The 23,038-nt window shown below is 37.6% G+C and overlaps 1 protein-coding gene across 1 annotated transcript; it reads left to right on the top strand.

The window, feature by feature from the left end:
- Positions 1–8,396: 8,396 nt before the first annotated feature.
- Positions 8,397–11,183, top strand: LOC148067432 (uncharacterized). The gene is made up of 6 exons (XM_087806381.1): positions 8,397–8,577; positions 8,643–8,827; positions 8,917–9,173; positions 9,444–9,564; positions 10,798–10,933; positions 10,993–11,183. The coding sequence occupies exons 1-6, from the start codon at positions 8,397–8,399 to the stop codon at positions 11,181–11,183; spliced, it is 1,071 nt and encodes a 356-aa protein (XP_087662507.1).
- Positions 11,184–23,038: the final 11,855 nt, after the last annotated feature.

Here is a 23,038-nt window from a genome sequence, read left to right as displayed (position 1 = left end):
GACTCGCTACCACTTTCTCCAGAAGTTTTGAAATGAATACTAGATTAGAGATAGGCCTGTAGTTAGTGAGGACCTCTGGATCGAGAGTGGGTTTTTTAAGCAGAGGTTTTATTACTGCAACTTTAAAAATCTGAGGCACATAGCCGGATGTTATTGACAGGTTAATAATGTCAAGTATGAAAGTGCTAAGTAAGGGGAACAGTTCTTTAAGTAGCCATGTGGGAATAGGATCGAGAAGACATGTTGTGGACTTTGTCAAAGTATGTATCAGTCATAGTGTCTGTGACCGGTGAGGCTGCACTGGTTGAATTAGACGAATCTAGGAGGTCTTGAATCTTTCCTCTAATAGTTACAATTTTTTCATTAAAAAACTTCATAAAGTCATTGCTACTAAGATGAGGAGGGATGGACTGCTCAATGGACTGATGGCTCCGTGTCAGCCTGGCAACAGTACTGAATAAGAACTTGGGGTTATTCTTATTTGCTTCTATAAGTGATGAGTAGTAGCTGGCTCTGGCTTTCCGAAGAGATGCCTTGTATATTTTTAACTTATCCTGCCAGTCCTGGTAGAATTCATTATGTTTTGATGAACGCCATTTCTTCTCTAGTCGTCTACAAACCTGTTTTAATTTACGTGTTTCCTGAGTATACCAGGGAGCAAGACTACTTCTGTTACACACAAGGTAATGATACACAAGGTAATGATACACAAGGTAATGATACACAAGGTTATGATACACAAGGTAATGATACACAAGGTAATGATACACAAGGTAATGATACATGAGGTTATGATACACAAGGTTATGATACACAAGGTAATGATACACAAGGTAATGATACACAAGGTAATGATACACAAGGTAATGATACACGAGGTAATGATACACGAGGCAATGATACACGAGGCAATGATACACGAGGCAATGATACACAAGGTATACACAAGGTAATGATACACAAGGTAATGATACACAAGGTAATGATACACACGGTAATGATACACAAGGTAATGATACACAAGGTAATGATACACAAGGTAATGATACACAAGGTAATGATACACGAGGTAATGATACACAAGGTAATGATACACAAGGTAATGATACACAAGGTAATGATACACACGGTAATGATACACAAGGTAATAATACACAAGGTTATGATACACGAGGTAATGATACACAAGGTAATGATACACAAGGTAATGATACACAAGGTAATGATACACGAGGTAATGATACACAAGGTAATGATACACGAGGTAATGATACACGAGGCAATGATACACAAGGTAATGATACACAAGGTAATGATACACAAGGTAATGATACACAAGGTAATGATACACGAGGTAATGATACACAAGGTAATGATACACAAGGTAATGATACACAAGGTAATGATACACGAGGTAATGATACACGAGGTAATGATACACGAGGCAATGATACATGAGGTAATGATACACAAGGTAATGATACACGAGGTAATGATACACGAGGTAATGATACACGAGGTAATGATACACAAGGTAATGATACACGAGGTAATGATACACAAGGTAATGATACACAAGGTAATGATACACGAGGTAATGATACACAAGGTAATGATACACGAGGTAATGATACACGAGGTAATGATACACAAGGTAATGATACACGAGGTAATGATACACAAGGTAATGATACACGAGGTAATGATACACAAGGTAATGATACACAAGGTAATGATACACAAGGTAATGATACACAAGGTAATGATACACGAGGTAATGATACACAAGGTAATGATACACGAGGTAATGATACACGAGGTAATGATACACAAGGTTATGATACACGAGGTAATGATACACAAGGTAATGATACACAAGGTAATGATACACAAGGTAATGATACACGAGGTAATGATACACAAGGTAATGATACACGAGGTAATGATACACGAGGCAATGATACACAAGGTAATGATACACAAGGTAATGATACACAAGGTAATGATACACAAGGTAATGATACACGAGGTAATGATACACAAGGTAATGATACACAAGGTAATGATACACAAGGTAATGATACACGAGGTAATGATACACGAGGTAATGATACACGAGGCAATGATACATGAGGTAATGATACACAAGGTAATGATACACGAGGTAATGATACACGAGGTAATGATACACGAGGTAATGATACACAAGGTAATGATACACGAGGTAATGATACACAAGGTAATGATACACAAGGTAATGATACACGAGGTAATGATACACAAGGTAATGATACACGAGGTAATGATACACGAGGTAATGATACACGAGGCAATGATACATGAGGTAATGATACACGAGGTAATGATACACAAGGTAATGATACACGAGGTAATGATACACGAGGCAATGATACACAAGGTAATGATACACAAGGTAATGATACACAAGGTAATGATACACAAGGTAATGATACACGAGGTAATGATACACAAGGTAATGATACACAAGGTAATGATACACAAGGTAATGATACACGAGGTAATGATACACGAGGTAATGATACACGAGGCAATGATACATGAGGTAATGATACACAAGGTAATGATACACGAGGTAATGATACACGAGGTAATGATACACGAGGTAATGATACACAAGGTAATGATACACGAGGTAATGATACACAAGGTAATGATACACAAGGTAATGATACACGAGGTAATGATACACAAGGTAATGATACACGAGGTAATGATACACGAGGTAATGATACACAAGGTAATGATACACGAGGTAATGATACACAAGGTAATGATACACGAGGTAATGATACACGAGGTAATGATACACAAGGTAATGATACACAAGGTAATGATACACAAGGTAATGATACACAAGGTAATGATACACGAGGTAATGATACACGAGGTAATGATACACGAGGTTATGATACACGAGGTAATGATACACAAGGTAATGATACACAAGGTAATGATACACAAGGTAATGATACACGAGGTAATGATACACAAGGTAATGATACACGAGGTAATGATACACGAGGCAATGATACACAAGGTAATGATACACAAGGTAATGATACACAAGGTAATGATACACAAGGTAATGATACACGAGGTAATGATACACAAGGTAATGATACACAAGGTAATGATACACAAGGTAATGATACACGAGGTAATGATACACGAGGTAATGATACACGAGGCAATGATACATGAGGTAATGATACACAAGGTAATGATACACGAGGTAATGATACACGAGGTAATGATACACGAGGTAATGATACACAAGGTAATGATACACGAGGTAATGATACACAAGGTAATGATACACAAGGTAATGATACACGAGGTAATGATACACAAGGTAATGATACACGAGGTAATGATACACGAGGTAATGATACACGAGGCAATGATACATGAGGTAATGATACACAAGGTAATGATACACAAGGTAATGATACACGAGGTAATGATACACAAGGTAATGATACACGAGGTAATGATACACGAGGTAATGATACACGAGGCAATGATACATGAGGTAATGATACACAAGGTAATGATACACAAGGTAATGATACACGAGGTAATGATACACAAGGTAATGATACACGAGGTAATGATACACGAGGTAATGATACACGAGGCAATGATACATGAGGTAATGATACACAAGGTAATGATACACGAGGTAATGATACAAGAGGCAATGATACACAAGGTAATGATACACAAGGTAATGATACACGAGGTAATGATACACGAGGTAATGATACACGAGGTAATGATACACGAGGCAATGATACATGAGGTAATGATACACAAGGTAATGATACACGAGGTAATGATACACGAGGTAATGATACACGAGGTAATGATACACAAGGTAATGATATACGAGGTAATGATACACAAGGTAATGATACACAAGGTAATGATACACAAGGTAATGATACACGAGGTAATGATACACGAGGTAATGATACACGAGGTAATGATACACGAGGTAATGATACACGAGGTAATGATACACAAGGTAATGATACACAAGGTAATGATACACAAGGTAATGATACACAAGGTAATGATACACGAGGTAATGATACACGAGGTAATGATACACGAGGCAATGATACATGAGGTAATGATACACAAGGTAATGATACACGAGGTAATGATACACAAGGTAATGATACACAAGGTAATGATACACGAGGTAATGATACATGAGGTAATGATACACAAGGTAATGATACACAAGGTAATGATACACGAGGTAATGATACACGAGGTAATGATACACGAGGCAATGATACATGAGGTAATGATACACAAGGTAATGATACACGAGGTAATGATACACAAGGTAATGATACACGAGGTAATGATACACGAGGCAATGATACATGAGGTAATGATACACAAGGTAATGATACACAAGGTAATGATACACAAGGTAATGATACACGAGGTAATGATACACGAGGTAATGATACACGAGGTAATGATACACGAGGTAATGATACACGAGGCAATGATACATGAGGTAATGATACACGAGGTAATGATACACAAGGTAATGATACACGAGGTAATGATACACAAGGTAATGATACACGAGGTAATGATACACGAGGTAATGATACACGAGGTAATGATACACGAGGTAATGATACACGAGGCAATGATACATGAGGCAATGATACATGAGGTAATGATACACAAGGTAATGATACACAAGGTAATGATACACGAGGTAATGATACACAAGGTAATGATACACGAGGTAATGATACACGAGGTAATGATACACGAGGCAATGATACATGAGGCAATGATACATGAGGTAATGATACACAAGGTAATGATACACAAGGTAATGATACACAAGGTAATGATACACGAGGTAATGATACACGAGGTAATGATACACGAGGTAATGATACACGAGGCAATGATACATGAGGCAATGATACATGAGGTTACGAAAAACAACGTAACAAAACACAACGTAACAAAACACAAGGTAACGATACGCAAAGTAACAATAAACAAGGTAACGAAACACAGTATAACTAAACACAATGTGCCAACACACTGCGTAACAAAACACTGCGTAACAAAACACAGTGTGACGTGACACAGTGTAACATGACAAACGTAATGAATCACAACGTAACAAAACAAAACGTAACAAAACACAATGTAACAAAACACAATGTAACAAAACACAACGTAACAAAACACAACGTAACAAAACACAACGTAACAAAACACAACGTAACAAAACACAACGTACACATTATAATGAAACACAGCGTAACAAAACAAAACTAATGAAACACAACGTTTTTGGGGCTTTGAATTGTAGAATCTATTATAAATACAGTCTACTGTGTTTTTTCCCCCAACTTTATATGGTAACTGTGATATATTTGTAATCGTTCTGGTCATAATGAACTCACCATGAGTAAATACAGAAAGAGCAATACTGATGAACTTTCAGGCTCAAAGGTTGACCATCTGAAAAATCTTTTTTTTTATTGTTATTTTCATGATTTGTTGGCGTGTGAGACATAAGGCGAGGGATGAGGCCACACTGACCGTGTTCATTAACACGATTTGAAAAGTTTCTGTCACAGGAAGACATTTCTATGAAAGGTGAAAATGTAGCTTCATAACCCTTATAATAAGTCACTGCATCCAAGATGATGCTGACATCACACCTGAGAACAAACACTGACGGTGCAGCAGTCAGTTGTCTTAACTACACACTCCAGTGTCCAGTCGTCTCTGTTCGTCTACAGTGTCTCTGAGAACTTGACCCTCCTTCACCCAGACCTCCTCTACCAAGATACCTCTACATGCTGCCCTCAATGCTTGGGTTTGTGAGTCTGAAGAAGACAACAGTGTGATTGTTGTGTGGTCCTGTCTGCACATTATTTGCGTATGTTGTGTGTTCCGGTCTACATATGATTTGTGATAGTTGGGTGATTGTTGTATGTTCGTTATACACATGGTTTGTGATAGTTGTATGTTCTTGTCTACACATGATTTGTTTATATAGTGTTATTGTTGGGTGGTCATGTCTATACATGATGTGTGTGTATTGTGTGGTTGTTATGTATACAAATGATTTGTGTATATTGTGTGTTCTTGTTTACACATGATTTGCTAAATGGCGTGATTGTTGTGTGGTCTTGTCTACACATGATTTGTGTATATTGTGTAATTACTGTGTGGTCTTATCTACACACAGTTTTTGTATATGTTTTGTTTTGTTACGTTGTGATTCATTACGTTTTGTCAAGTTACGATGTGTCACGTCACACTGTGTTTTTTTACGTTGTGTTTTGTTACGCTGTGTTTTGTTACATTGTGTTTTGTTACGTTTTGTTTTGTTACGTTGTGATTCATGTGTGGTCTTATCTTGACGCTATTCTTTTTAATTGTGTGATTGTTGTGTGGTTTTTGTCTACACATTATTTGTGTATATTGTGAGTTTGTTTTGTTGTCTTGTCTAAAGATTATTTCTGTATATTGTGTGATTGTTGTGTGTTCTTGTCTACAAATAATTTGCGTTTATTGTGTGATTGTTGTGTGTTCTTGTCTACACATGATTTGTGTATATTGTGTGATTGTTGTGTGTTCTTGTCTACACATGAGTTGTGTATATTGTCTGATTGTTGTATGTTCTTGTCTAAACATGATTTTGTTTATTGTATGATTGTTGTGTGTTCTTGTCTACAAATAATTTACGTTTATTGTGTGATTGTTGAATGTTCTTGCCTACACATGATTTGTGTATATTGTGATTGTTGTGTGTTCTTGTCTACACATGATTTGTGTATATTGTGTGATTGTTGTGTGTTCTTGTGTACACATGATTTGTGTATATTGTGTGATTGTTGAATGTTCTTGCCTACACATGATTTGTGTATATTGTGATTGTTGTGTGTTCTTGCCTACACATGATTTGTGTATATTGTGATTGTTGTGTGTTCTTGTCTACACATGATTTGTGTATATTGTATGGTTCTTTTGTTGTCTAATCTACCCATAATTTGTGTATATTTCCTGATTGTTGTGTGGTCAACATACATACACATACAATTTTTGTATGTTTCATCATGTACTACTTTCAGTATTTTTATTTAAACAAATGTTAAAGATAAAAGTTTATTTCATTATTTCAACAATTAAAAAAAAAACAAAAAAACGTATATATGATATATTATGATATAAAGAACATTTATGCAGAAACCAATGCAACATTGAGGAGGAAGTTTTCACAAACATTTATTTTCAATCAAAAACATTCAAGGTTTGAACAGAAGATTTTTTGTTTAGAGAATAGAAGACAATAATTTGTTGAGCATCTCATCCTTAGTTGAGACCCATCCTCTTCAGCCTGTTGACGTACGACGGTTGTGTGAGTCTGTTGTTGACGTACGTGGTTAGATTTAAGCACAAACGACCAAACTTTTTAACAATGAAAAAACAAATACAGAATTAATTGAGTACATATAAGTGTTGGAAACGTGTGATGGTGGTGTGAGAATGGGTTCAATTGCGTGACGCCTGGCAGCTCTGATATTGGGCTTGCATTACTGGAGTGCTGCCATCATTTGTGGTTGCCAAAATTCACTGGACTCTGTGACATCGCGGAAATTTCATCCCTTGAGTTTCACACTCCACTTTCACTGTTTGCTGTGGTGGATGGTTCATTCCGGAGAAGTTCTTATTTGTGACAGAGCTCCAGTGCTCTGATAGTGGAGTGGCTTTTAGCGAGGTGGGTGTTTTCCATCTCTTTTTTTTTTACCTCTAAAATGAACCAAAAGGATTTTTAGATGAAAACCAGGAGGTGAAGGCAACACACAGCGAGTGAGGTTTTATATATTGGACATAAAGTTTACCTTTAAAAGAAAGAAAATCCAAGAACATGACAGTTCGCTCAGGTGAGTGTAATGTTTATTATTTTTAATCTCCACCGTGAGATTGTGTTTATATCATTCTTCAACAAAAAAAACACAATTTTCAAGAAAAACGCTATTTCGAAAATAATAATCTTAGATTTTATTGTTTATTTTAAGTGTCAAAAGTGCATTAAAAAAATATTTTTTTAAAGTAAGATTCGACTTTATTTTTTTTATTGTGTATTGTTTATTGATTACTTTGTCTTAGTAGTACTACGTTTGTTTTTTTGGTGGATGTTTGCACTGTAGTAGTGATTTTCTTCTAAAAGAATAAATCTGACTGATGATTTTTAACCCACCATCAACCTCAGAAAGACAACTACAATACAAATAAGGAAGAAAACTCTAAAGAAAATATATAAAAATTCTTCTCCTTTCACAGACAACATGGCAAACGTTCTTTTGTTCGTGATGCTCTTGTCGGTCCATGCTGCGGTGGATTTCTGCCCCAGCGACTGCAAATGCTCCAGAAAGTCCGGCCCGGACAGGTCAGAGGTTGATTGTCAAAAAAAAGGGCTGCGTGTCTTTCCCACCAAACTTCCCTCGGATGTCTGGATGATTAAACTGGGTGGGTTCCCGCTTGATTTGTCAGGGGATAGTGTCGTGGTAACAAATGTGTTGTTGCAACTGTAGGTGAGAACGGCATCACGGAGCTCCGGGCCAATTGTCTGAAATCCCTTCCAAAGATTGAAACCATCAACCTGGAAAATAACGCGATCAGGTCGATCCACCCTCAGGCTTTTTCCTCTGCCAAGACGCTGATGCTGCTTAATCTCTATGGCAACCACATCGCCAACCTCCCACCCAGGGGATTTCAGGTAATGGGATATAATCCTCTGATTCCTTGGCTACAGAGAGTGAAAAGAAAAAATCATGACGTGACTTCTCATCTATCTTTAATCTATAGGACCTCCTGAACCTTCGCTTCCTCATGCTGGGTCAGAACCAAATAGGAGCCCTCAAGCCCGAGATGTTTGCTGGCATGAGGAACCTGTCGGATTTAGATCTTCCTCTAAACGCCTTGACGGTGGTTCCGCCCAACGCCTTCAAACCTCTGATCGCTCTGAAGGTCTTGGATCTTTCGCTTAATCGTATCCAACGTGTCTCGCCTCAGGCCTTCTCTGGCCTCAGACAGCTCATGTTCCTCAACCTGGACAACAACAGGTGCGTCAAATTCTGGGTTGGAAGGATTGTGCGTTTGTTTATGCGTTGAATTGTGTAGTTTTGCCATGTGTGTGTATAGTAGGATGCTTTCTTGTAATGTGATTCAACACATTTATTTCAATTTTCTATTTAAATTAATTGATTTTACATATTTTAAAATATTGTTTTTGTTTGTTTTTATGCGTGATTCAAATATACGGTTTTAATAGCTTGAATTCAATGTATCTTCCAAGCAGGCTCATGTTTTAAAGATCTACTCTCTCTTCACAGTCTGAAAAGCATTCCTGCTGGATCGCTCAAGCCTCTCCGTTCTCTGGAGATGCTGGTTCTTGATAACAACCTCCTTGCAGGGCTGAACCCGACAGCTTTTGATGGACTTGGCCGGCTACAGGTAATTCACTGGAGGTTACAGAGATGTGAGCGAAGATGTGGCAGAGCTGGGGTGGAAGTCCACACCTACTGACTCATGCTGTTCTGCTCTCCTTTATTTAATCAACTCAGTGATGCATTATTCTCAGTGTCTGCGTAAATCAAACACTTAATTTTAAACTTGAAAAACATGTGCAAATGCCCCTCATTGGAACTCATACATGATACAAAATTGTACTATCGTGCAATTATTTTACCTATATAGAAACAGCAGGTGGTGTAAATGTTCCGCAAACTGTTTGCACAACACACACTCATGTGAAAGAAAGAACCAGAGCTCCTTCTGCACCACAAAGAGTGACACCACCAGTCTTCTGTTTAGTTTTAGTTTAGGCTTTTGCTTGTTACATGTAACTGACTTTATATAGACACAATTAAAAAAAAAATCCAAGTTATTTAATTTTTCAACACATTTATTTACACATACTTACTTTTATGATGTGTTTTTAATGTTTGTATTTTTCAAAGTGTATGTTGTTTTGTCAAAAACCTCAAAAAAAGGAGGTACAAAAAATACATTTTACACATTATATTAGTTAAGGTAGTGATTCTCTTTATCGTATATCAGCAACTAAGCTATAATCTTAACTGCTTTGTGGATGTTGATTTGCTCAGAAAGATATTCATACATTGTCATCTCAGTAATGTTCAATATGTTGTGATTGGTCAAAGACAGAAAGTTCGTAACACAAGTGTGGACACAAACAACACATTGCGACACATGAAGCAAGTTACACTCATCAAGATTTTACCAGTGAACTATTGTTTTATTTAAGGGTCAAGGTGAACCCGAAGGCCTGAAAACAAATGTGTTTGTGGTATCCCTTGTGTTGTCTCTGGGTGAAGGTGAACGACCTCCACCCCTGCATGTGTATCAATGGAAGACGAGGGAGGTCGTTCAACTTGATCCAGAGATTAAATCAAATTCTAATTTAATCTCTAATTTGATACTGAGATAACACAAGGGTGAAAATTTGGGGGAACCTGAGGCAGCCAGAGAAACAATGTGACTCCAAACACACCTTCAACTGCTGCTTCTCAGTTAATAACGTCTCAATATAAGAATCCCAGCGATACACAAATCACAGTTGAATTAGAACTTGATTTAATCTCTACAAACTCACTTAAAATCGTATTAAATGTGAATTTAACCCATGTTCCTGATGATTCAGCCACTGCTACTGTTTCTTACCAGGAGCTCTACCTGAGGAACAACGAACTGGAACGACTGTCTCCTGCCTTGTTCAAACACACCCCGAATCTCTCGCGACTGGCCCTCAGTGGAAACCGACTGACGACCATCGAGGGAAAGACGTTGGCTCTTCTACCACGTGAGATCCTTTCAGTCTCTAAAGTGCTATTTTCATTTCCACCAATGATCTTTTCTTAGAGCTGAAGAAGTTGCATCTCCATGACAACCCGTGGTTGTGCGACTGTAACATCAGTTCCTTTGTTGGATGGATTCGACAGACCAAGGCTGCACTGTCACCGCGAGAGGCTTTGAAGTGCTCGAGTCCTCCTGAGCTTCGGAGGAAGAGCTTAAGCAGCCTCTACGGTGTGAAGCTGCTCTGTCAGGCCTAAAAATACGACCAAGTCCAGTGACCAGAAAGTTTGATTCGACGCTGCTAGATATTCGTTTTAATCACAAAATTAGAATCAAGGACTGTAGTTTGTACTTATAACGTTAGGCAAACTATAGAAGCTTTATGCTCGGTATGTGTCTGAACACAAACACAATCATTTTTAAAACATCTGTTTAACAATGATTTTTTGTGCTCCAGTGAATTATAGGATCTTTTTGTGGAACTACTCAGAGTTACTTAATGTTTATCAGGTTAACTCTTCTGCTCCGTTTTATCAGTCGCTGATCTCGGAGTTCAGTTTGTTTGACATGCAATATATGCATGGATCTACTTAGGGTAACCTTTTTCCATAGTCACCTCAGGCGTGAATCCCTTTTATTATTATTTTCCAGGTAATATTTGCCAGTTGTTTTTTACCAAAAAATCCATTCCTTTTAAAACATGATGTACACATTAATTATTGCTAATTTTAGTATTTCATTTATGAACATGTTCAATGTCAAAGTTAATAGAAATTAACTATTTTAAGTCTTTTAATGACAAAAATAGAGAATCTTGGGCACATTTTTCAAAGTGAAAGTATCAATACCTATGTTTTAAATACCAATCCAAAGCCTTTTTTAAGTTTTGCTTCCAAAATGGTTCATTACACAGCGGTAACGTCACCTTTTTTTTTTACCCCAAAAAATCCATTCCTTTTAAAACATGAAGTAAACATCATTTATTGCCAATTTTAGCATTTCATTTATGAAAGTTTTCTTATTTTAATTGTCAAAATTAATAGAAATTAACTATTTTAAGCCTTTGAATGAAAAGATAGAGAATCTTGGGCACATATTTTAAAGTAAAAGTATCAATACCTATGTTTTAATTGTTTTAAATACCAACCCAAAGCCTTTTTCTATGTTTTGCTTCCGAAATGGTTCATTACAAACCACAGTAACATCACTAAAACATCTGTAGGCGTCAAGGTGTTAGAGTGCAGCTTTACACAGGATGAATACTGAGGTCAACTTTACTAGCATAGGAATAAGGACGAGCTGACACAGCGGACTGGAACCAAGAACTGATGCCTAAATAAAAGCGAACAAAAAACACGACACTGAAAAAAGTAGGAACCTTTATGAAAGAGATTCTTCAGTCAGATAGATGCCTCCAGAAGTGGATGTTGAGTAGAAGTCTTTGGCTGAAGAACATCCACAACAATGAGTGAAGGAGTAGAAGCAAGTTAAGGCACAGAAGGTAAAAAAAAAACCCAAAAGTTAACTTCCACGTCCCTCTGCTGTAACATCAGACGTTGATGATCCAGGCGAAAGACTTGTATGTATTCCGACAACATAGACAGATGGTTGTTCCATTCCATCATCCCTTTGGGAATTATATTAGTTTATTTCCCTTTTTAAATCTACAGTCTCAAACACACACAAACTAATTTTGGATAAGCCATTAAATAGCACAACAGATGGTACACACACACCTACACACAGCTTCCCTGACGAGAATCATATGCAGAACTGCAAACTCGTATTTATTGACTTTATTTGGGAGGATTCCAGGAGAAACGGTGTTAAGAAAGGGACAGCTGCTCATGTTGAAGTGGGTGGGCAGATGATTTGCAGTCTGTATCTGTCAAGGTGACTCTCATGGACCTCCCTTCTAAGTCTCCCCACTTTGACAAAGAACCAGCAGGATCTTCTTCTTCAGCAGGGGAAGATAATCGCCATAATTTCCACCTGCATTAAACCTGCTATTACAAGAGACGGACAAAGGACAATATAATAACCAGGCTCTGATGCAGGCTGCAGCGTTTCTCTCCTTATTTGCTGACAGCAGCTCTGTACACAGCCAAGAGGCATTTCAACCATTTTTGTGCGTTTAAAACGAGACACCCATCATTACAGACAATTGTTATCGACCACAAATAGTATGTCCGATCCACACGGCTCCTGCTGATTCGTTAAAGGTTGTTTAACAAAAGAAAGTTTCAGCGCTTTTCTGAATATCGAATAAACTGGCTTCTCTTCCACAAAAAAAATCAATTTTTGTTCGATTTCTTGTGTGAAAGTCACCTTGTGCTTCCTGTCGCTTCTAATTCCAAGAGTGAGACTAAAACATTTTGTGAATCTGTGAAAGTTTTTCTAACTCATGACACATCTCGGAAAAATGGGCGCTCAGTGGTACATTCCTGCAGACTGAGGTTTTCGCACCAACATGTGAACACGTCATCACTGCAGTCCATCACTTTCCTCTTTTTTCTGACACACACTTGCGTTTTTTCGAATCCCGACATTTTTCGTCACAGGGTCATGTTGTCAAGTTTATTAAAATATAAAAATAAAAAAGTTTATTTGTGAAATCTTTAAATGATAATCCATTTTGTTCATGTGCGCTAGTCCTTTTCCAGCCTCCAAAGGAACTTGATACATAACCAAATACAAAATCTGCTGCTATTAATTTAGTTCAGATTATATCAACCACACCCTGTATGTGGATTTTGTGAGGTAACCGGAGCGCTCGGTAGAATCCCATGTAACGTTCACAATCTATCGGAGAAACTGCATCAGGCTGGAATGAATCCAACCAGGCAACCAGAACAAATGAATCAGCAGCTCTGCCAACGAGCTAATTTCACAAATGAAAATTAACTCACAATTTGTCAACACAATCACATGGAAATATATTTATTTTAGCGATTTAAATACATAGATAGATGGATGGATGGATGGATGGATGGATGGATGGATGGATGGATGGATAAACGTTATTGATCCCTCTGCTGTTTTCAATAGAGTATCTGTAACTTTCTTTTTTTTTAACCGGGTCAAAAAGAAACTTTGCATCAGCAGGTATAAACGCAGAAATATACTAATAATATGACATCTACTTTTATTGGATCTTCTCTAATAGTACTTGAATATAAGAGCACAAGGATTTTCCTTTCCTTCCTTCATTTCTGGTATTGATGGTCTGATGAAGCTTCATGAAGGAGTGTCATTATTTTCAGAGTCCACTAGATGGCGGTCTCTGCGCTCTTTTCCTTTGTTTTGAACAACTGACCTCTTAACCACATGACATTGATTCATGAAGCTTCATCAGACCATCACTACTTTTTATTTATACTCAAGTAACTTTATTAATCACTTATCTGCTCTCTTCATATCACATTAGATAAGTAATGACAAAAATAGTTATACAATTCCAATGCTGCAACACAACTTTTATAACCATTTTACAGCAAAAATACACAAGATAACAACATTATCCCTCTGTTTTGTAAGGTGCCCATAAAAAACTTTTAAATCTGAATTGACAGAGCATTTTAAATATATATTCAAATAGTTTGCTTGGACTCAAATGTTTACTCTCAACATTTTCAAGCCTTCCTCAAAAGAGCCGAGGAAACCGCTTTATCACTTTCACCTCCCGGTTAGACACCAGTGACTTCACATCTTCTCCTCCCACACACACACACACACACACACACACACACACACACACACACACACACACACACACACACACACACACACACACACACACACACACACACACACACACACACACACACACACACACACACACACACACACACCCCCCCCCCACACACACACACACACACACACACACACACACACACACACACAGTTGTTCACAGCTTTGTCAGTTAGAGGTTCTCCCTGCTGACAAGATCTTGCCGCTCAGAGGGGCATGAGCTCAAAAGTGTCAGTACACAATGTAACTCAATCAGGAGCAGGTCTCTGATATCGGGATTCAATTAGGGAGCGTGGTGTTGAGGTGGAGTGGGAAACAAGGGCAACAAGAGAAGGGGAAGATTTTTCTCTTGTTGTCGTTTCATAAAAATAACAATCTGAAACTAGAATAAATAGATAAAAACGCGTTTGGAGGTCAGAGAGCTGGACAATCCTGCTGCATCTCCAGATACAATTTAAAAGACGAATAGCCTTCCTGTGTGAGCCAGATTGGTCGTTTCTCAGAGATCACAGAGTGAAGATAAAAGACAACCTTCACAGACCAATAGAACTACTTTCTTGCCAAACGACTTTAATCTCTTTTATATTACAGATCAATTGTTCAATCACTGGGTGTTAGTTACCACTATAGCCTTAAAACAAAAAAGTCCAATTGAATAAACCCATATTTCAAAGGATCTTTAGGCCATCTAGAATTGTTACTTCAGTTACTTCAAAATTTGGTGCATAATTTATTTCTTCTTAATGTAATTTCAAAGTTTGTTACATTAAATCACAAGTGTTAAACTCATCTGGTCATTTTATATTGTCAAAATCAAAGTGGATTAATATTCAAAAAACCTATTGAAATATATAGATAATTAATTATTAACTTATTGAATTGACAGTATTGATCACTGGGTTTGACTTCTAACTTCTGAATTATTGTTATTGGAAAAAAAAGGAAAGAAAATGATTGAAAACAATGGAAACCTCAATGATGCCTGAAAGGAAGAGCAGAAAAAAATGATCGGGAATCTCGTGAGTCATCTCTTTATGTCTCAAAGCTGCTGCTTTTTACAAAGAGAAAAAAAAACTGTTCAGTAAAAAAAAGGGAACTTATGAATCCTCTTAGAAAAGTCAAAATGTAGTTTGTGTCTTGAGGTTTAAAAATAGAAAAAAAAAGCCAATTTCAGAAAGTTCTTTAATTTGCAGCCTCTGGGAAACGTGACCTTCCCTTCATTTTGTCCATAGAAAATATATATATATAAAAATTCATGTTCATTTAATAGAGGCATTATTCTGCGGGAGATGTTTCCCTTGGGGCTCAGTTTTAATGACTGGAACCGCAAAAACATGAATTTAATGAGTCGGGGTTCTTCTTGTCGTGAGGCACCCTTGCTCCGACTGCAGTGCCCGGCCTCACGCTGCTCACTGCTCCTGGAGCCTCGTGCAACCATGTGCTCTGATGTTTCAAGCTGCAATAACAGATGACATCCAGGGCAGAGGAATAGTTTGAGAAGAACTTCCTTTTCCATCTGTGACTTTCTGCTTTTTATAGAAATATCCATCATCTCATAGCACAAACCCAAGGCCAAGGTGCCAAATTTGGCCACCAGGGTATTTTTTTTGGCCAGTGGGAGCTTTAAAGGCATATACAGTATTTACTTGATTTTTTTTTACAACAAAAATAATGTTATGTAGTAGTTTTCAACTATGATGAAGTTATTATGTGAAAGATTATGTGAATTTTTACTCAAAGTGACTCTTTTGCATTCATAACCTTTATGTTAAAGTGATCGTTTACCTAAAAATCAAACTTCACTGGAAACACTGTTTTACTGGAGATTAAATCTTGTTTACCATAACCACACCTACTCTGCTATGATTGGTCAAACATCAAGGTTTGTCACTACTATTACGTCATAATGGACTCTGCTCTCGTAACCTCTCATTCGCTGAGATTTCAGACGGGGGAGAACTTTATTACGTAAAAAGTTCAAAACATGGTCATGATAAGGGACTTACTGCATCTTGGAGAGGAAGACTTGAACATTAGAAACATGTGAGTGAGTCAGGAGGGTTGGGTTTTTTACATAAGTTGATCCTAAAATATAAAACCATATATACCAGACGAAATACCAGTGAAAAATAGCTTCCTAACCTCCAAGCGACAGCCGAACATCCGACCACACTGAGCAACAGCTGCTAACTTTTTGACCTTCACAGGATTTTTAACATAAACTAGAGTTTTACATTAGTTTCAACAGGCAGGTGGTGCTCGCCTTGTTGAGAAGCAGTGGGGAATCAAATTGTTACGCCTTCTTGCTTGGTGTGTTTTTTCAAAGCGTGTTGAGACGACTGAGTCAAATAAACTCACACGTTAGATGAATGTCACAACAACACAACAAGAGCTTTTTGTACTTCTCTATCGGGCGACACAGAGTAGATTCTGTAACACAAAGATAAAAATGCATGTTTAAGGCAGCTGTGTAGGGTGAGAAGTAATCCATCACCTGATATAGATGGACTCATGCATACTCACATCCAGAGAAAATTGCAGGCTAATCAATTTTATTGTGTATGTTTTAAACTGGGGGAGGAAAACGAAGTGCATTGTTCAGCGTAAACCCCTCAAGCATGATGAAAATAAAAGATTGAATCACACCATTTTTTCCATCTACATTCTGCATGGTTTTGTTTGTCAGTTTCTTATCAATAGTAAAAATATGCTTGAAGGTTGAAATACAGAATAGAAATGAAAGACCTAATACTGAGTGGGTTTTTTCCAGCATTGCTTCAACTTTTTCATATTAAAGTGATAGTTTACCCAGAATTCAAACTCAATCATTTTCTACTCACCCTCAAGTCGACTAAGGGTTGGGATTATTTTCAAAGTAATCTGTTCCTTTTTAGAGTTAAAATAAAAAAATGTATTTTTATTTTAATGAAGCAACTGAGGGCCCGGGGACGAACTTCATCGAAAAAAAGACATCTAGGAGTACTTCCGAATTTTAGTGTTAGACTTTTAACGCCTGCCACAAACCAGCGTAAAATATAGACTTGTTTAATTTTATTCAGAAAAATTCTTCTCATCTACAGTACAAGAGGGAAATTACAGACGAGCAGTACGGAGGTATATGGATGTTTTTAAGCGTCTCTTTGAAGGAAGTTCGTCCCTGGGCAGTTGCTACCTTAAAAGGAACAAAAATGTTTGTCTACAACTCTAAAAAAGAACAGATTACTATGAAAATAATCCCAACCCTGAGTCGACTTTATGGTGAGTAAAAAATGAGTGAAGTTTGAATTTTGTGTAACCTGTAATTTACAAGTATCTTCTCACTCTTTCTCTATTACATATGTAGTTTTAAACAGTCTTCCAGAGAGCCCGGTGAATACAGACCCTTGTGGCGCCAGCAAGGCTGAGTCCATTAAATTACGTTAATATCTGTTGAATCAAACATTCATATGAACCAGTAGGTTCCTAGTTTAGGTTTAAAAGGCTGTGATCATCTCTACTGTCATTTGCCAAAATTATTTTTTCTCCGGGACCGTTTATATTTCAACGTTTAGATCATACCTCTCGCCTTGGTACTCCTGTCAATGTAGCAGAAATACGATTACTTGGTAACATAAAGGTACCTTAGCAGCCTACGAGCCCATAGAAAAGGATTTAATATATACAATAAAAACAGCGATGAAATAATCTAATGTAAGAGGTAACTCTACATCCCTGGACAGAGCGGCTGCTAGCACGTATGACACATATTTTAAGCTTCACCAACCAAGGGGTTCTATCTGCAGGTGGTTTTCATCAATTATTTATGGTCCAATTCGTTTTTTGTATTCAACAAATTCTGATGATCAGGCTTTCAATATTCATCACTCACCACCGTTGGATTAGCATAACAACACGTCCTTCACCGTCACACAGACTGTATTATGAGGGACTTTTTACGTCTCGACTCTGCAGGACCATTAACATGCACTTAATGTTGAGAAGATGTAATAACATCTGAAGCCCTTGAGCAATCAGGTGCTTAACGGATCCATCCGAAGAGCATAAAACACTCCTGACGTACACATGATCATTCTCATGCTTTGTAGTCTGTTTTATGTGCTCCGCATTGATGGTGTCAGAGGCGACAAGACATTTTAGTGAAGCTATTGATTTTATACTAAAACTGCAGCGAAGCAGTAAAACATTCTGTCAGATGTGTGAACCCATTCATGAGCCGCCAAAAGGTCTATATCAGGACATTGTAACATTTTCAAAGCTTCTCTCAACGACAACAATAACCCATTATGATTGTTGTTTTGGCAAATAAAAAATTCATTTGTCGGGGCAGAATATACTTGACGGTAGAGTTGCTGGATCTGACACTGAATTACAGATATTTACTTCAGTTAATGTTTGCATTTAAGTCTGTTTTAACTCATATTTTTTCTTAAGTATGAAAAGGAAAGTCGCATTTTCTTTCTCGGTATCCATCAATAAATCACGTAAAGCATAAAAGAAGCAATTCTTGCACTATTTTTCATCATGTAGTAGTTACACGTCTCAAGTACACGACTAAACATTTGCGATTTAATTCAATACGCAATTTCAGGAAAACCCTTTCATGAAAGTATACATATACTATTAGATCATTAGTTAGTTTTTTTTAAGAAAGCAAGATGTAACATAGTCCAGACCCACCTGACCCGCATAAAAGCGAAACCATCAGACAAACAAAAAAGTACACAGCAAATAACCCAGCACTCATAAAAAACAACAAAAAACAATAGTAATATGATTGGTACTTACATATTGCACACAAAAGAAACCTTTCTAACTTCTTCTTAGTAGGGCATCGCTTGTGCCAAAATAAAAGCTGCCTTCTGAGTTAATTTGCAACCATTTTAAAACAAATTTACAGCTTAAAACGAAGGGGAAGAATTGGACAATTCACAGCAATTTTGTAAATCACAAAAACACATAAAAAAGTCACTTTTTTTCAAGCCTGAATTTGGTACTTTTCTTATCTCAGAAAACAAATGTGTCTGTGGTATCCCTTGTGTCATCTATGGGTCAAGGTGATCAACACAAGAGATACCACAAACACATTTGTTTTTTTGGGCCTGCGGGTCACCTTGACCCTGAGATAACACAAGGGCTTTCAGGCCTGGTTGATTCAAGCAAACTGAAAGATGGCAGCTTGAAAGTATCAACTTAAGTGTGACTGTGGCCTCAATAGTTCATCTTCAATTCAAGATATAAATATTGACTTCAAAATATTTACGTGATAATGACGACGACACTAGAATGATATTCAGAGAAGGAACTTAAAATCCCTCATAATCCTGAACAATCTGCGTGAAATTAACCAGAAGATAATTGATGGTCACATTTTAGTTAGACACTTATCCTGCTGGTTAATTAACTTTACAATATAAATATGATCGTACGCTTTCAACAGCAAGAGTCAAGCCGGAGGTAAAACTTCCAGGAGCTTTTGACGACACAAGCAAATACTCGTCTAATGGCCGCGTTCCTGGTCCAGCACGAGTCTGCTGGGACTCTGCAGCTCCACCAATTTCATAATCAATGCTCTGAGCAGCCATAATGAGCTTCCGAAAGAAACAGAGAGAGGGAGGAGAAAACAGAAGGAGCGAGGGAGGCGGATGGATGTTGACCTTAATAACTGCAGTAAGGCTCGACTTAATATGCTGCATCAGCAGACTCATGACATCAAAGATGAACTTTTAGGTCATTTAAACTCTTGCAATTACAAACTCAAGAGACAACCTGGGCAAAGTGTTGCCCCTTTGCCTGTATTTGTGTGGTTGTTAAACTGTAAGGTATATATTTCATGTGGGGAAACTAAAAATCAACCATTATTGTTAATTTCTATTATGATTAAATATGTTTTTAAAGGGCCGGGAATTTCAAAATCCAACTCTCCTGACACAAATGTTTAAGTCTTCCTCTCAAAGATGCAGTAAGTCCCTCATCATGACCAAGTCATATTACTTATAATTATAATTTCTCCTCCGCCTGAAATCTCGACGAAGAAGAGGTTACGAGAGCGGACTCCATTATGGCATAAAAAATGGCTTCACTTCTCCTCCGGCCAGCTGTAATCATGCCCCAACTTGTTTATACAACAAGTCCCTTGGAGGTGGAGACTTCCTGTATTGATTACACGCAGTGACAAACCTTGATGTTTGACCGATCACAGCAGAGTGGGTGTGGTTATGGTAAACTAGATTTTATTTTACTTCAGCACTTTTGCAATGTATTTTTTTTTTAATGAAAAGAAGTACAAACAGACACATACCAGTGAGTACAATATAGGCCTAAGATCTATTTAAGACACACTTAAATCAACACATTAGAAGCTCTTTAACTTATGTATGATTTTGTGTGTATTTTAATTGATTTAAAGTAATAGTATACGCCCATCACACGCATTTTTCTTTCACCTGCAACATTGAAGTATATTTCTTATACCTATAATTTGAAGGAAAAATTAGAATAACATTATGATGTTTTTGTCCATAGTTTATAGTCCATACTACTAAGATTTTCAGGGAACTTTGTCTTCGGAACCCTCTCATTCTCCAGCTGCAATAATTCTAAATGACAGCTGAAGATGGCGGAGCACCAACGTAACAGGTGGCCGCTCGACTGACAGTGACGAGATGCGAGATGCAAGAGCAGCAGCCTGGAGAGAGCAAATGAGTCCGACAGCTCAAATGGGACACCCAAATGCTGATGGCAGTGTGCAAACTCAGCTGACATAGGAGATGACTCACAGCACAACATCACCTTCAGACCTCGGCTTCAACATCCGGGACGTATTGGTGTCATCGTGTGTTCATGCGGATGGTCCATGTGTACTATATTTTAGTTCCATTCAATTGTTGCTCAGCATGTTTTGAAGGTTATTATTTTAACTTGTGTTTTCACCTGTTAATGTCATTTTATAAACTGTGAAGAGCAGCACGTAAACATTATTAAGTCAGATGCTCAGTAAGTAAAAAATTAATTTATATTTATATAGCGCTTTTCCAGACCAGGGTCACAATGCGCTTAAACAATCAAAAAAATACCAAATAAAATATAAACTTAAAAGATCAAGATAACACAGGAGTTCCAGAAAATCAAGGAAAAGCCTGAACAAATAAAAATGTTGACAGGATTGTAGGAAACTCAGGGTTGATCCGATCATTACATCAAACAACGGATTCATCAGATGTTCATTCTAAGGTTGGAATCAATGTGTTGTAGTGATGGTCTGATGAAGCTTCATGAGACAGTGTCATGTTGTTTAGAGGTCAGTAGGTGGTGCCATCAGTTTAAAAATTATGCGATGTTTCATTAGAACAGGAAAATAGTGCAGAGACCGCCATCTAGTGGACTCTGAAAATAATGACACTGCTTCATGAAGCTTCATCAGACCTTCACTAATGTTGAGACATTCTCCTCTATTTCAGTCAAATAAAAGTTAATACATTTCATATCTTTAATCATATTATGGCTTATGTTGGTATCTGTCTTCACTCGTCCTCAGAAGCCAATGTTTTGCTCCATTCCTGGTGAATTAAACTGTAATAAATATACCTTGAAGTGGAACGACTGGTTAGACACGTTTACAGTTTGGCCTCTTTTCTCCAGGACATTTCTGAGCTACCACTTTCGACAGCTATCATACATTTAATCTGGGGGAAATTAAGCCATAAAGATAAGATACATCATAGTGAAGATAGACTTGCTGGAGCTGTGAGATCGGACAGAGTAACCCCTGGTTTCCACTGACAGTGAAAGCTCTTTGCAGCTCAGCAAACAGACTGTTTGAACAACTTCTATTTTTGTGGCTGGCCAACATGGAGCACATTGGATCAGAGAGAATAGCATCTACAGGAAGCGAGACAAATTGAATCCAGTAAATCAGGGGTGTCACACACAATCACTGATGGGGCCAAAATCTTTGCGATCTATAGCCAAACAAAGCTTATATTTAAAGTTACAGTTGATGTTAGCTTTGTGGCCTATCTTAAACACTGGCATCTTCATATGTCATCTTGTCTCATCTCGATTATCCAGGTTCGGGTCGCAGGGGCAGCACCTTCAGCAGGCCCAGACTTTCCTCGCCCCAGTTCTATCGTCTAGCTCTTCTCGAGGGACACCAAGGTGTACCCTAACCGTCCTGGATCTACCCTGTGGTCTTCTACTGGTGGGACATTCCCTGAACACCTCACTAAGGAGAAGTCCTGGAGGCATCCTAGTCTTTTTGGAGACAAGAGTCTTTTTTTTTCCAGAGTTTGACACATGTCAATTCTCACAGTAAAACTGTACAACTTTGATCTGGACCAACAAAATGTAGAGAAGCAATGAGAA

This window comes from Callionymus lyra, chromosome 13 (assembly GCF_982586985.1).
Source record: "Callionymus lyra chromosome 13, fCalLyr1.hap1.1, whole genome shotgun sequence".
Lineage (NCBI taxonomy): Eukaryota > Metazoa > Chordata > Actinopteri > Syngnathiformes > Callionymidae > Callionymus > Callionymus lyra.
This window is presented reverse-complemented; position numbering and strand designations above follow the sequence as displayed.

What these genes read in the sequence shown, in the direction of transcription:
- LOC148067432 (XM_087806381.1), top strand. Translation starts at nt 8,397, where the DNA reads ATGGCAAACGTTCTTTTGTTCGTGATGCTCTTGTCGGTCCATGCTGCG. An exon ending in TGTCTGGATGATTAAACTGG is followed by an intron (nt 8,578 to 8,642) that starts GTGGGTTCCCGC and finishes TTGCAACTGTAG; the next exon opens with GTGAGAACGGCATCACGGAG. An exon ending in ATGGACTTGGCCGGCTACAG is followed by an intron (nt 9,565 to 10,797) that starts GTAATTCACTGG and finishes GTTTCTTACCAG; the next exon opens with GAGCTCTACCTGAGGAACAA.